The 13,662-nt window shown below is 38.5% G+C and overlaps 1 protein-coding gene and 1 long non-coding RNA gene across 2 annotated transcripts; both read left to right on the top strand.

Moving 5' to 3' along the window:
* Window positions 1–2,320: 2,320 nt before the first annotated feature.
* Window positions 2,321–3,185, top strand: LOC139193056 (uncharacterized). The gene is made up of 2 exons (XM_070816012.1): window positions 2,321–2,500; window positions 2,661–3,185. Exons 1-2 carry the CDS (start codon window positions 2,321–2,323, stop codon window positions 3,183–3,185), a joined length of 705 nt encoding a protein of 234 aa, XP_070672113.1.
* A 5,997-nt stretch (window positions 3,186–9,182) lies between these two features.
* LOC108172588 (uncharacterized) lies at window positions 9,183–11,774 on the top strand. The gene is made up of 5 exons (XR_011577486.1): window positions 9,183–9,416; window positions 9,500–9,659; window positions 9,765–9,833; window positions 10,524–10,582; window positions 11,532–11,774. It is a non-coding gene; the product is annotated as an uncharacterized lncRNA (long non-coding RNA).
* The last annotated feature ends 1,888 nt before the right edge of the window (window positions 11,775–13,662 follow it).

The raw sequence follows: 13,662 nt of genomic DNA, 5'->3' as shown, positions 1-13,662 counted from the left end.
AAACTGTTAATTTCCTTTGCAGTTACTTTTATTTCAAGATATTGCACTCTTCTTTCAATGCCGTAGTATTGCGCGGGCGTTCATTGCTAGTTAGAACGATGATATCATTGGAGTAAAGCATGAGCAGTATAAGTAAAGCAGTACACCAAGTTTTTTTAAAATTGGTGTGGTAACACGTTTAGGGAGCGAAAATTGCTTGGCGTTGGACTTTTTTAGACTAAGAAAGCAAAACTGTTTGGCGCTGGACAACAAATATTGCAAGCAGCAACAGAAAATTACCAAAAAAAAAAAAAAAAAAAAAAAACTCTGTAAGGCAATTAACTGGTAAAACATACAAAAGCATTAGAAAAATCACAAAACCCAATTTTCAATCACTTAAAATTAGATCGAGAAATAGCATACGGTGGATATAAGTTGGAAAAGAAGTGGAGAGGAAAGTATCATTGCTCCAGCCCACGACATGGTTCTTGATTTCTTCAGCTGTTCCATCCCACCTTTTTCTCTTTGCACCCATCGGAGAAAACAGAGAACCATAGCATTTCAATAAAGTTGGAGAATTTGGAAAATCTCTTAATATCTTCTTCTCATCCCAATATGCGCTCTTGGATCTCATTGACAACCCAATTCCCTCCAGCAAGTGCCGCAAAATCACAATAAAAAAAAAAATTCAACAAATCTAAAATCACAAAAAAAGAAATTTCAACATAAAACCCATTTCTAAATCCCAAATCTCAAAAAAAAAAAGAAAAAAAAAGGGAATTGGAGAAACTGCAATAGAAAAATATTGGAAGGGAAAAATGTTTTGAAGACGAACCTGTTCAATTTTGTAAAATTGCTAAAAAACTGAGAATCGCAACCAACTGTTTTGCAAAGCTTGCAATCAATTTGTTTTGAACACCTAAAAATATATTCTGCACGGAACCACAAACAATTAAACAATATAAGGAAAAAAAAATGAAAAAGACCAAATTGAAAACACACCGATGTAGTTAGGGTTTGTGTTTTAAAATCTGGCATGTCTATTCATATATTAAAGTTTAAACGGTAGAATTTAATTAAATAGCTTGAGTAAAAGCGATAATTCAAATTGTTTAAACGATAATATATTTGATTACTAATTAATTAAAAAATTGATTATGAAAATGGAATAAAAGGATGTAAAAAGATGGATCAAATGTAGCTAATTTGGTATCTGTTTGTAACAGAGAGGTAATTTGCCGAGTTATTTCAGTCTCTATCATTTAGAGATTTAATCGTCATTTCAGAGGAATTGGTTGCTACAAGTTATACACAAAGACTTTCTTCTTTTCATCTTGTAGATATGTAAATTTCTTTGCATACAAATGATGCATCACAAAGCTCCACGTGGCATATGACTCATCACAAATGGACAAGTCACCAATGACATGTGACACAAATCAAGCAAAGGAAGCTCAAAACTTCCCCAAAATTTGGCAAAGGGGAAGAAATCTCCTTAAAATCGGCAAGGGGCCCAAATTGCTCCCAAAACCGGAAAGAAAACTAAAGCATCTTCACAAAACAAACAAGAATTGAAGATTGCTCACAAAATAGGCAACAAGCCTTATAGATTTCGGCCAAGTAAGGGAAAGTGGCTGAAATTAAGACACAAAACATGCCTAAATTCTCCCATGGACGAATCAAGACATAAATCAAAGCCAAATCCATCCAAAGGCAAGCTTTGAGAAGTCTATAAATATAAGGTCCTCAGACAAGCATAAAGGTGGATAATTTCAAGGTTGAAGGGCCAAAATTCTCAGAAAAAGAGAACCTCTACCAAATCTTTGAAGACTATTATGCTGCCAAAGCTCTCTTTGAAGAACGTACAACCAAAGCCGAAGCATTCCCTTGAAGAATCAACAAGCACCTGTGCCTATTCCTTCAAGACTTTGTTGCAAGCTCAAAACTTGTAACGACGTTCGATTCAAGATCAAGTCGTCAAGACCCTTGAATCAACGAAATTCTACATCAACACTCCCTTTGCCGCAGCCCTAAACCTGAGGTGAAGACTATCCATGTTTTGTTCAAGCTTAAAACTTGAAGCAATCGTTTAATCGTTCGTCCGAGATCAAGTCATCTCGACCCTTGGATTAACAACCTACGCATCTACATCAAATTTGAAGACGGAATCAAAGGAAAATTGTAAACAGAGATTGTAACCCTACAAATTTATTAATACAAATTTACTTTGTACACGTGTTCTCGTTTCATTCGTTACAGAATTTTCGTATTTACAAATTTGGCATGCCCAGTGGGACATCTCTGCTTCTCATCTTTGTCTTCAAGTCCACAAGAAACACACATGGCATCAAGAAAGGATAAAGTTGTTCCTGCAACCAAGGCAAAGAACAAGAACATCCTTGCCGCAAGTGGTGGCACTTTGAGCGTCACAATCCGAAACAAGGCAAAAGATCTCTCTGCTGTGCCTTCCACCACTACATCAACTTTGCCGAAGGAACAAGAGTACCCGAGACACGAGCCAGTGATTACCTTGGCCTCGCTAAGAACGCCAAGGGAAGAAAGCCCGCGGAGGTACTCCGAGTCGTTGACTTCTGATGAACGAAGCAATTGCAAGGCTGACAAGGACCATGGAGGAAAAGAACTTGCAGATTTCTACACTTATCAACCGTCTGGAGGCGTAGCACGACGAGAAAGCTGACCCAAAGGTTGATCCACCAAAGAAAGAAACTGACGAAGAAAATGAGCCTCTGGTGGAGAAAACCGAAGAGAAGCTGGAGATAGACCAAATACACTCATGGGATCTCTTTATCCAATCGTTGCAAGAGATGATCACAAGCACCATCAAGGCGCAGTACGAAGGAAGCTCACATGACTCCGTGTTGTATTCAAAGCCTTACTCTAAAAAGATTGATGCCTTATGGATGCCAAGTGGTTATCAACCGCCAAAATTCATGCAATTCGATGGAAAAGGCAATCCCAAACAACATATTGCCCATTTCATCGACACTTGCAACAATGCTGGGACGGAGGAAGATTACCTCGTCAGGCAGTTTGTGCGTTCGCTAAAACGTAACACTTTTGACTGGTATACTAACCTCGATCTCAAGTCCATCAACAGCTGGGATCAGCTTGAAAGGCAATTCCTCAACTACTTCTACAACACTCATAGCACTGTAAGCATGCTAGAGCTGACGAGCACGAAGTAGTGGAAGGACAAACCTGTCGTCGACTACATCAATAGATGGCACTCATTGAGTATGGATTGCAAAGATTGGCTCTCTGAAACCTCTGCCATTGAGATGTGTGTTCAAGGCATCCACTGGGGGTTACATTACATCCTCTAAGGCATAAAGGCAAGAACATTTGAGGAGTTAGCAACTTGGTCACATGACATGAAGCTGAGTATTACTAATCATGGAAAAAAGAGCCAATCATCGACTTCAAGAAGGATAAGGTTTTTGCTCCAAAGGTAGACAAGACTGGGAAGAAGCCCGCCAATGAAGCTTTTACCATCAACACTACTTCTATCAAGACCTCCTTTACGCCCGTCCAGATCTCCTCTAAAAACAAAACAAAGGAAATGAAGAGAGGTGAGCCTTTTCGCACCCAAGACACGTACAAAAATACCTTGAGGGAACTGGAGCAAAAGACGTACCCTTTTCTTGACTCTGACATGGCTGCAATGTTAAATAACTTGCTGGAAAAAAGGGTGATCAAATTACTCGAATGCAAGTGCCATCATATCGTGTTAATGATCCTAGGTACTGCAAGTGCCATCATATCGTGAGCCATCATGTTGGCAAGTGCTTCGTCCCCAAGGAGCTCATCATGAAACTAGCATAACAAGGGTAGATCAAGCTTGACCTTGAAGACACGGTCGTAACACATATTACTACGATTGTATTTGGATCATTCGATCTTGTACCTCTCCAAATAACGCAGGCCCACTCCCGTCCATGCTCAAGCCACACGGCATATTCCGTACAACCGCCACTAGGGGCAAGCGACCATAATGCGCCTACCGATGATGAAGAATGATGGACATTGGTGACCTACAAAAAGATGAAGAAGCCAAGACCGCAACGCACAAGCCTAAAGGTGGAACAAGGAAGAAAGCACTGTCGTCGCAACAATAGGAAGCCCAAAAGAAACATAAGAGCTGCTAAGCCGGCATACGCTATGGAATCTATGGAGTAAGAGCCACGCATTCTTGTCTCCTTGCGCAAGTACTTTCGGAATGACTTCTTGCAACAGTGCACTGCTGCTGCCTACCACATGGTTGAAATCGAGATAGAAGAGCCCTCAAAAGGCAAAGTTATCACCATCGAGAAAGAGAAAACCCCCATGCCCAACGAAAGCCTGCCAACACACTTTAGCATCGAGGAGGCACTATGATTGCCCAATGAGATGTGAAAAGCACTAGTAACGGTCGTGGCAAGTCCCAACGACCACGAAGTGTAAGAAAGCAAGGACGAAGGTTTGAAGCTTCGGCCACATGAATATGCCACATGTTGTGCTGCCCATGATGCAATCAACTTCACTGACGAAGACTTGCTGCTGGGATAAAAAACTCACAACCGTCATATCTTCATCTTTGGGTACGTGAGAGAGCATGAAATCAATCGCATGCTTGTGGATGGTGGATCGGCCATAAACATCATGCCGAAGTCAACAATGACCACAATCAGCATCAAGGTGGATGAACTATCTCGAAGCCGCCTCCTAATCCAAGGTCTTAACCAAGGAGGATAAAGAGCGATGTGCTTGATCCAAGTGGAAATGACCATTGGCGAACTCAAATCAAGCATGCTATTCCACATGATTGATGCAAGAACTTCCTACAACTTGCTCTTAGGAAGACCTTGGATCCATAAGAATGGAGTAGTGTTGTCCACCCTTCATCAAAGCTTAAGGTTTTGCCGAGAATGAGTAAAGGTGATACAAGGCCACACCAAGCCATTCACAGAAGCCGAATCACACTTCGTGGATGCCAAGTTCTACATGGATGAAAACATGGTGCCCGAAACTCTTCCAAAAGACAGTAAATCCACAGGCAAAGCCGTGCCTAAAAAGCAAGAGTGGCAAGCCGTGCGTAGGAAGCAAGAATGGGAAGCCGTCCCATCTTCAAGCAAAGACGATGATGAGCCTGCTAAGCCTACAACAGTCAAAGGGATTATGACACCCTCAAAAGGACCAAACACAGTCATCTTCCGATACATCCTAATGTTGAGAAGAAATAATGGGCAATCCTTATTTGAAATTGGAACAAGTAAAGCCGACACATAGCTGCACAAGGAAGATGTAAAGTTGCTCAAGACAAATGCAGTTTTAACTGTGCCATCTATTGCGTTTCTTTTTTCCTTCTTAGATTTCGCAAAGTACGTTCGATCTTTGGGTCAAAAGGAACTCGCAAAAGGCTTCTTGAACGCCTTCCGTTCATATACCAAAGGGCAATGACCTGAGATACGAAGAAAAAAAATACAAATCAGAAAACAAACTAATATATATAACAAAGGGTTAAACAATTAGTACTTAAATCAAAGGCAACTGTTCCCCGGAAACGACACCATAAACTTGATGCGTAAATTAGAGCAACCTAAAATAGATTAATTCTAATCACGTTTATCCGCAAGTGCATGGTTAGATGGTATAGAAGTGCAAGTACAGAGTCGAATCCCATAAGGAATGGTGATTTAATTCGATAACTAACCACTTAACGCAAAAATGAAATTGAAAATATTATTGAGGAAGAAAATTAAGGAAATATTGGTTGTGAATATTAATACTAAAAGATAAAATTGCTGAAAGTTTAAGAAAATAAATAAACCAATAACAATAAAACTTAATAACAAACAAGACGTTAAAGGCTAAGGCATCCAATTTCACCAATAACAATCCTATTCTGATTCTTAGCTATCAACTATCCAATTAACAACTCCTATGTTGATGATTAAGTTTTCCAACTCTATAATCCGATCACGATGTATGCATCAAATTATATTCTTCTAAGAAGCAACCTAACATGGTGTATGCCTAGATTTCACAACTTGAAGTTCCCTAAGTACAATGGAAACTTTTATACAACCACACAAAACCTAGAACATGGTGTATGCTTGTAGTAAATTGTGATCTCAAACTCATGATTTGAACAAGAACATAACATGGGTGTATGCCTATGAACCTACAACGAACACTTCTTAATTCATCCAAGTGATGGCCAACCGTCAAGAATGAAAGAACGAGCGAATTAAGCCCAAAATTTGAGATTCAACATAACAGAAATTGTCTTGGATAATCAAATAGCTAAAAACAAAAAATATTCTTGTATGGCTACATTGTAGCCTTAGCAAAAGAATTTAGAAACACATAGTCATGGAAAACAAAATTAAAGATAAGAAAACCATGAGAAACCCTTGAACCGAAGGAGATTTTTGCGCTCTACAAGCTTTTGATCTCTTGCATGCCTTATTCCCCCTCTTTTGCATTTTTTTTCTGCCGCCATTCAAGTCTCCAGCAGTTTTCCCTTTTTATTCCCCTATTCCCAGCAACAGCTGCTTGGGCACATGTCCATTTTAGTGGAAGTCGATTGAACGGTAGCTTTTCCCTTGTTATTGAAGTTTGGGGCCTTAAGGGCAAGGGGTTGGCACTTCTAGGTTAAATTTCCTCCCTTGGGTAGGCCTTGGCTTTATTAACCTTGGGCCCGTGGTTGGGCTTGTCCCTCATTGCCACATCCATGACGATTTTTTCGTCATTTGTGACTGCTAGAATTGGTTGTATGCGCTTCAGGAGCAACATTCGAGCCAGTGGGTCTAGTTTGATGGTTCTGCTTTTCAGCGAGAAGTAAAACAAAAATCAAATCCGAAAATTTGGTGAACTTATGTGCCCTATATTGTTGCTGCAGGACAATATTGGTGGCATGGAAGGTCAAATAGGTCTTATCTATGAGATATGCCTCTGTTAAGTCCATTTTATAGAACTTAAGCAGTGATCGGATTCTACAAACTTCAGAGTTGTATTCATTCACGGACTTATAGTCTTGGAAGTGTAGATGTTGTCAGTCGTGTCTTGCTTCAGGCAAGTAAATGTCTTTATAGTGATCGAAATGGTTGGCCAGAGTAAGTCAAATGGTGCGTGGCTCTTCCTCAGTGAGGTACTCGGTCTGCAGTGCATCATGGATATTTCTTCAATAAAGATCATTGCAGTAGCTTTCTAAGCTTCATCGATGGGTTTGTCATCAGTAGGCTCTAATACACTTTGCAATCAGATGGAACTTCACGTCTTGAACCCACTTCAGGTAATTTCTTCTAGATACTGGAACAAGTTTGGCATGCCCCTAAAATGGAGGGTACAACAAAACGTGGATAGTCATATGGTAATTCATAGACATACATCGTAGAACATTCGGGTTCTATAAACAAGCATTGGTTTAATTTAAGCATGAAATCTATAGGTTTCATGTGGTAAGTTTTGAATGAAAACTTCGGGTTTCAAAGGCACTAAATATAAAACAACAAGTTCAATTTAGTTTTATGAACAATTAGTTCCTAAAGGAGAGGTTCATGTAAGAACGCAAAATGCAATATGCTAATTTAAGTGTAGTGGATTTGAGTTGTTTCGAGAACTCAGGTGTGAGAGCTTTGGGACTATGAAAGGATGTCAACGGTTCAAAGTATAAAAATAAATTATTGAATTGTTAGTGTCCAAAAGAGATCTTCAGGTCAATAATTTTGGATTAATTATCAGATTAATAGACTGCATGTCACTTTTAATTAATTTAATAGATCGGGACCAAACGGGGTCGATTGTGGAAGCAAAATAATAATGACAAACGGGTCATATTAGCTTCGGTTAGTGATAAACCAAATGATAATTAAATTAGAATTAATTACCGTAAACCAAAGTACCCCAAAAAAATTTTGGCCATGATTTATAACGCGGGGATGAAAAAAATTGGCATTAGGTTGAAAAAATATTGCGGGAATAGGCCCTGCAGTTCGGCTGTAGGCTTATTGGGTCAAGGGAGGTCTGCAGGCCTCTGGGCCATGTGGTCTGGGGAGCCCAGCAGCAAAAGCTGCGGGACTTCAGGCCCATGTAAGCCTACCAAGTCAAAGGCCTGGCGCCTGATTAGCAGAAAACAAATAAAAGCCTTTAAATTTTGTAGAAGAGAGCCTTATCCTACGATCCTTCAATTCCTTAGCTTCTGGCAAGAGCATGCTGATAACATGTTGTAAACCTATTTCACTTAACTATATTTAGGACTAGAGGGGGAGAGAGGCTGGGGGCAAGAGAGAGAGAAGAAAGAGATTTAATTGTGAGGTTTATGTTGTATCACCCCCATTGTGCCTTTATTTATAGTATTAAGATAGGTTAAATCCTTACCCTTTTAGGATTACACTAGGATTTACACAATCACATTCCTATTCTAAATATGACTGCAACAATTTTTATATAAACAAGACATTTTTTCAAGAAGGCCATATGCATAACCCCCCCTCCCTATTTTTCTTCACTTCTGTCCTCCACCCTTGTTGTTTTATGACTTCTCTCCCCCTACTTTATTTTCTCCATTCTTTATAAGTATGTTATGCATTATGTACACTTTAGTTTTAGTTTAAGATGTACACTTTGGCCTTGATCTAAGGCTTTCTATCTTTTGATTTATATTTATATGTACATTTTCTATCTTGGTCATAAATCTTGTAGATCTAGTAGTGGGAACTCAAATTTGCCTTAATTTGTGGTTGAAATATGTGTTTGGCATTGGAAGTAGAAAATTAGAAAAAATATATAATTTTGGTTAGAATCATAAACCAGCATGAATCAAAGTAGAATCGTCATGAACCAAACTGTACAGTTTTAGTAAAAATTTAAGCAGAACCACACCAAACCTAACTGTTGAAAATTTTCGGTTCCGGTTTCAATTTGAGGGTGGAACCGGGCCAAACCGGATCGTGCCCACCCTACTAAGAGGAGGGGAAGAGCTTAAACCCGATACACAATGGGAGTGAAGGGGAAGACTCTAACCACTAGAGGCAATATTGTCACAGCCCGTTCCGGAATTTTTAATTCCGAGGACGTGAAATTACGAAAATGCCCCTAATACGTGGCTAAGGTATAATTTTTACGTTCGTTATATCTAAGCTCTTAAAATTTGGTAAGTAGAGTGGAGACTTAGATTTAAATTTAGGTTAGAATTTTGTAGTTGGGGATTGGGTAGGATCCCACACCCCTCAATTCTCTCCCTCTTTCCCGTACCCTGTCTCTCTCTCTCAGTTCACTCTCTCTCTTCCCTCACGACTCTCTCTCACTCTCAGTTCTCTCTCTTCCTCTCCGACGCTCAACCTCACCCAAAACCACCTAAAACATAAACAAACGTCCAAGATAAGACCACATTTGGACTCCTGGAACTTCCACGATCACGTAGACACCAATTTCAGGTAAGTTTTACTTCGGAAAACCTAGATTCTAAACTCCCCGTGGAAGAGCACTGTTCATGATCTTCTAAATGACTACGTTTTAGGCTAAAACAAGATCACAGCGAGCTTAGTGAGGTCCCAAGGAAGCTCGGAGTGCTTCGTTGGAAGTTTTTGGACGTAAGAACACGGAGATCGACAAGCTCAAAGTTTGGCCGGAGCTTTCGAGGCGTTTTCCGGTGAATCCCCGGCGAGTTAGGAGTCGAGGTAGGTATCAATCTCTTCGTCTCGTCAAGTACTACAACTTTCCTTTTTGTTTCACTCAATTTCGTTGAGTATTGAAGAAGTTATACTCATTTGAAAAATACCCAGTTTCCGGCGACCTCCGAGGCTTTCGAGGCAGTTTCCGGCCAAACCACGGCGAACTAGGTGTTGTGCAAGGTACCATTCTCTTTGTCTCTTCAAGGGATACAACTTTCGTTTTTGAAGCACTTGATTTCGTTGAGAAATGACAAAGTTATGGCAATTTGAAAAACTGTTCAGAAAACGGCCGCCGGAAAAACCAGTCCGGCGACCCAAGGAAGAAGAAGGTGCTACAGTAAAAAAAATAAATAAAAATAAAATTATTTTAAAAATATGTCGACGTCCGTGACGTCGAGTAGATCACCGTGGTATATTCATATACCCAATTTGAGCACCGTATGAGAAAGTTATTAAGGATTGTTGGTTAGGTGTTCGAATAACGTTTTATAGTTTTGGTGAAAATGTGAATTGATGATCCGACCGTTGGATCGTCACCAAACTTTGATACGTTGTAATACGTAATATTTGAGGATTATTGGAACTTACGGATTGGGAATCCGAGTTACGGATCTTCCGGAATTGGAATTGTAAGTCCATAATATAAAATGTTAACCGTCACTTAGTTTTGGAAATTGACGGAGATCCGACCGTTGGATGGTAATGAAATTTTAGGATGTTGTCCTAGAGGTATAATGTGGACCTCTGGAAGTTATGGATTTAAAATCTGAGTGGCAGATCTTCCGGATCGATCAACGTAGTGACGTATTTTATATAAGTTATATATTTTATCGATATGAATTCTGAGCCTGGATTTGATTACTATTCTAGGCGGCGATCGTCATGACGCCTTGATGTGTGGTGCTAGGGAGTTGTTGGATGAACTCCAGGTGAGTGGGCAGTTTTGTTTTCCGTATATATATATACTTGACGTTTCCCAGAAATTGAATTGAAATGAAAATATGTTTAAAATGAAATGCATATGAGTTATGTGGAAAAACGGGAAGTGAAATACCATGCATAGAATTGATATGAAAAGTATATAGAAATGTGAGTTGAAATGCCATGCATGAATTAATATATGATGCAAATGTATGAATTGGTGCGGTGGACGCACATGTAAGAATTGATTTATGATGCATATGTATGAATTGGTGCGGTGGACGCACAGGTAAGAATTGATTTATGATGCATATGTATGAAATGGTGCGGTGGACGCACAGGTGAGTATTTAATTACTGTTATGATGATGATGATATATATTGAGCTCAAATCCTGCACCATGGTTTAGTGCTTATAGTATTCACCGCATCGCACGCTCGCCTTGGATCCAAGTAGATGCTAGTCGTACAGTCCACGCGGAGTGGGTACGACAGACCAGTCTCGAGAGTGTTAGTGAGATTCCGACTGGTGGGTGACCTTAGATTATGTGCACAGATGATTTATGAGAAGCACTAGAGCGTAACTTGTGTGCAGAAGGCCGGACGGGTCACAGAGGTGACTCCGGTAGAGTGATAATGATAGATTTTGAGCTCTAGGTTCAACCGTACAGGGCTATTAGAGGGCCTCCGGTTGATTACTTTCTTGCACCTGATATGATTATTGTTGATGCATCCATACTTAACTGTTGAATTAGACATGGCATGGCATGATTGATAAAGAAAAAAATGTTGAGTTAATGAATTAAAGTATTGAGAATATATATGTATAATTATATTTTACATTTCTGGGAAAATATACAGGTTTTACGGAGAGGGGTTACAACGTTTTGAAAAATGTTTGGATTTGGAAAAGAATTGTTTTACTGACCCACTCAATTTTGGTTTTGCGCCCCTCCAGGTTCAGGAATCACAAAGGTGTGGTGACTACGAGGAATTCGACGGTGTTCTGACAGATTGGACAAAATTAGGACTCACCTTCGGGTGTATCAACTTATAAATTGTATAATTAAAGCTTCCGTACTGTGCAAATGGTTACGTCACTCTCACGTGACGGCCAGCATGCCCTCCTTCGGGACGGGGTGTGTCAAATATACCGCTTCCATCTTCCTGATTATTTGGTTTCCATTTAGCATTTTTTTTATTTTTTCATTTTGGGCTAACTTCATTTACACCCTTCAAGTTTGAAGTGATTTTTAAAATCGGTCATGAAATTTTAATTTTCTCATTTCCACCCTAAGATATTGAAAATTGTAACTTTATGCCTTTGGTCGCATTGATTGTTTGATCTTCCATTAAATTGATGAAAATGTGAACATGAGACTTGTATATATTAGGAAGAAAAAAAACTTAGAAGATTTACATGTTCAAATAGACAAAATGAATAAATTAATACATTGTCTAAACCTCAAGGTGCAATGTGAACAATTTGAAACTTAGTGGTCCATTTTTAAATGACTTCAAACCTAAAGGATGTAAAATGTTGTTAGATCTTTTGTTGTTTTTTTAATCACTTCAAACTAGAAGGGTTTAAAGTTTGAGAGTTGTGTAGTAGATAGATTAAATCAACATAACAATTCAAGTATATTTGACCAATTTTTTTTTTAAAGTATTATGATTCTTTCACAAATACTTCTATCTAATATGGTCGCCATGACATGCAGTTAGGTGCCACTCATAACTAGTGGAATTAATTAAATTAACTTATTAATTAATTACACCATCAGCTTTAGTTAGAACCTAAGAGGTCACATGTTACATCCCACATCGCCTAGGGGAGTGGATCCTGTAAGCCTTATTGATTAACTTATTGATTAAGCGAGTTCAAGCGAGAGCATTCCCAGGATGGGTGACCCATTGAGAAGTTCTCATGTGAGTTCCCAGAAACAAAACTGTGAGGGCGTGGCCGCAGCCCAAAACGGACAATATCATGCTACAGCGGAGTCGAGCCTGGGATGTGGTAGGGCCCGAGCCGGGATGTGACATCACACACCTATGATATGTAATTAATTGTCAATTATAAGGCTTGACCCAAGGCACAAGGCCCTTGGCTTCAAAAACACTATGGGTGTAGCAAAGGGGTTGTGTATATACCCATTGAGTTCTCTCATATGCTCCTAATAATTAGGATTTGTCTCTCGGAGAAAAGAGAGAAACCCTAGCCAAAATTCCCTAGTGTGCCGCCCATTATTATTCCAAGTAAGAGATCTTGCTAGCACAATCGACTAAAGATTCTACAAAGTGGTGTACACATGACTAAAGATTCATGTGAGTAATTTATTTGTCTTCTTTTTTGTTGCATTATGGATTTACAACCAACCAGATATGTAAGAAATTATTTAGGGGCACTTTGGATGCGGTCCTTAACTACCAATGTTCTTTGACTAAAACCTTGGTGGGTTTTAGTTTTTGATCGAAATCTCTGACATTAATGTAATAATGTATTCTATGTAGGTTATTATATTTTTAAATTAAAAATAAAATTTGTAGTTATTTATATTAATGAGATTTTAAATAAAACCCATAATTTATGGAATTAAAAATATTAAAGATGAATTATACTCTCCAATATATTGTGTGTGTGTGTGTGTGTGTGTACATTCATCAAAATTAACAAAAAAAATATTGTACCAAAGCATGGGTACATTTTCAAAGCACAGAAAAAAAGAAAGATATTAGGCATAATAACAATATTAAATTTCTTCTATTAAACTTGAAATGGATACATTCTCAAATCAATGAAATAGAATGTACCCATATAAGTTAAAAAAATGGATTAGAAAAAAGATTGAATGAAATTTTATATAAAAAAATGGGTACATTTTAAATTAAAAAGGGTACATTTTTAACAAATTGGTATATTTAAGAAGGGATTCATATAAGATTAAAAATGTAATGGATACAAACGTATTCTAATTTTATTTTTTATATTTGGGAAATGTTTGAATTGAAAATTATTTAGGAGTTTAATAAGGGTGTGAGTATTAAAACTCTAAATCAATTACTAAATTTTTTTAATTTATAAAAATTAT

Source organism: Malus domestica, chromosome 16, assembly GCF_042453785.1.
Source record: "Malus domestica chromosome 16, GDT2T_hap1".
In the NCBI taxonomy this organism is placed as follows: domain Eukaryota; kingdom Viridiplantae; phylum Streptophyta; class Magnoliopsida; order Rosales; family Rosaceae; genus Malus; species Malus domestica.
This window is presented reverse-complemented; position numbering and strand designations above follow the sequence as displayed.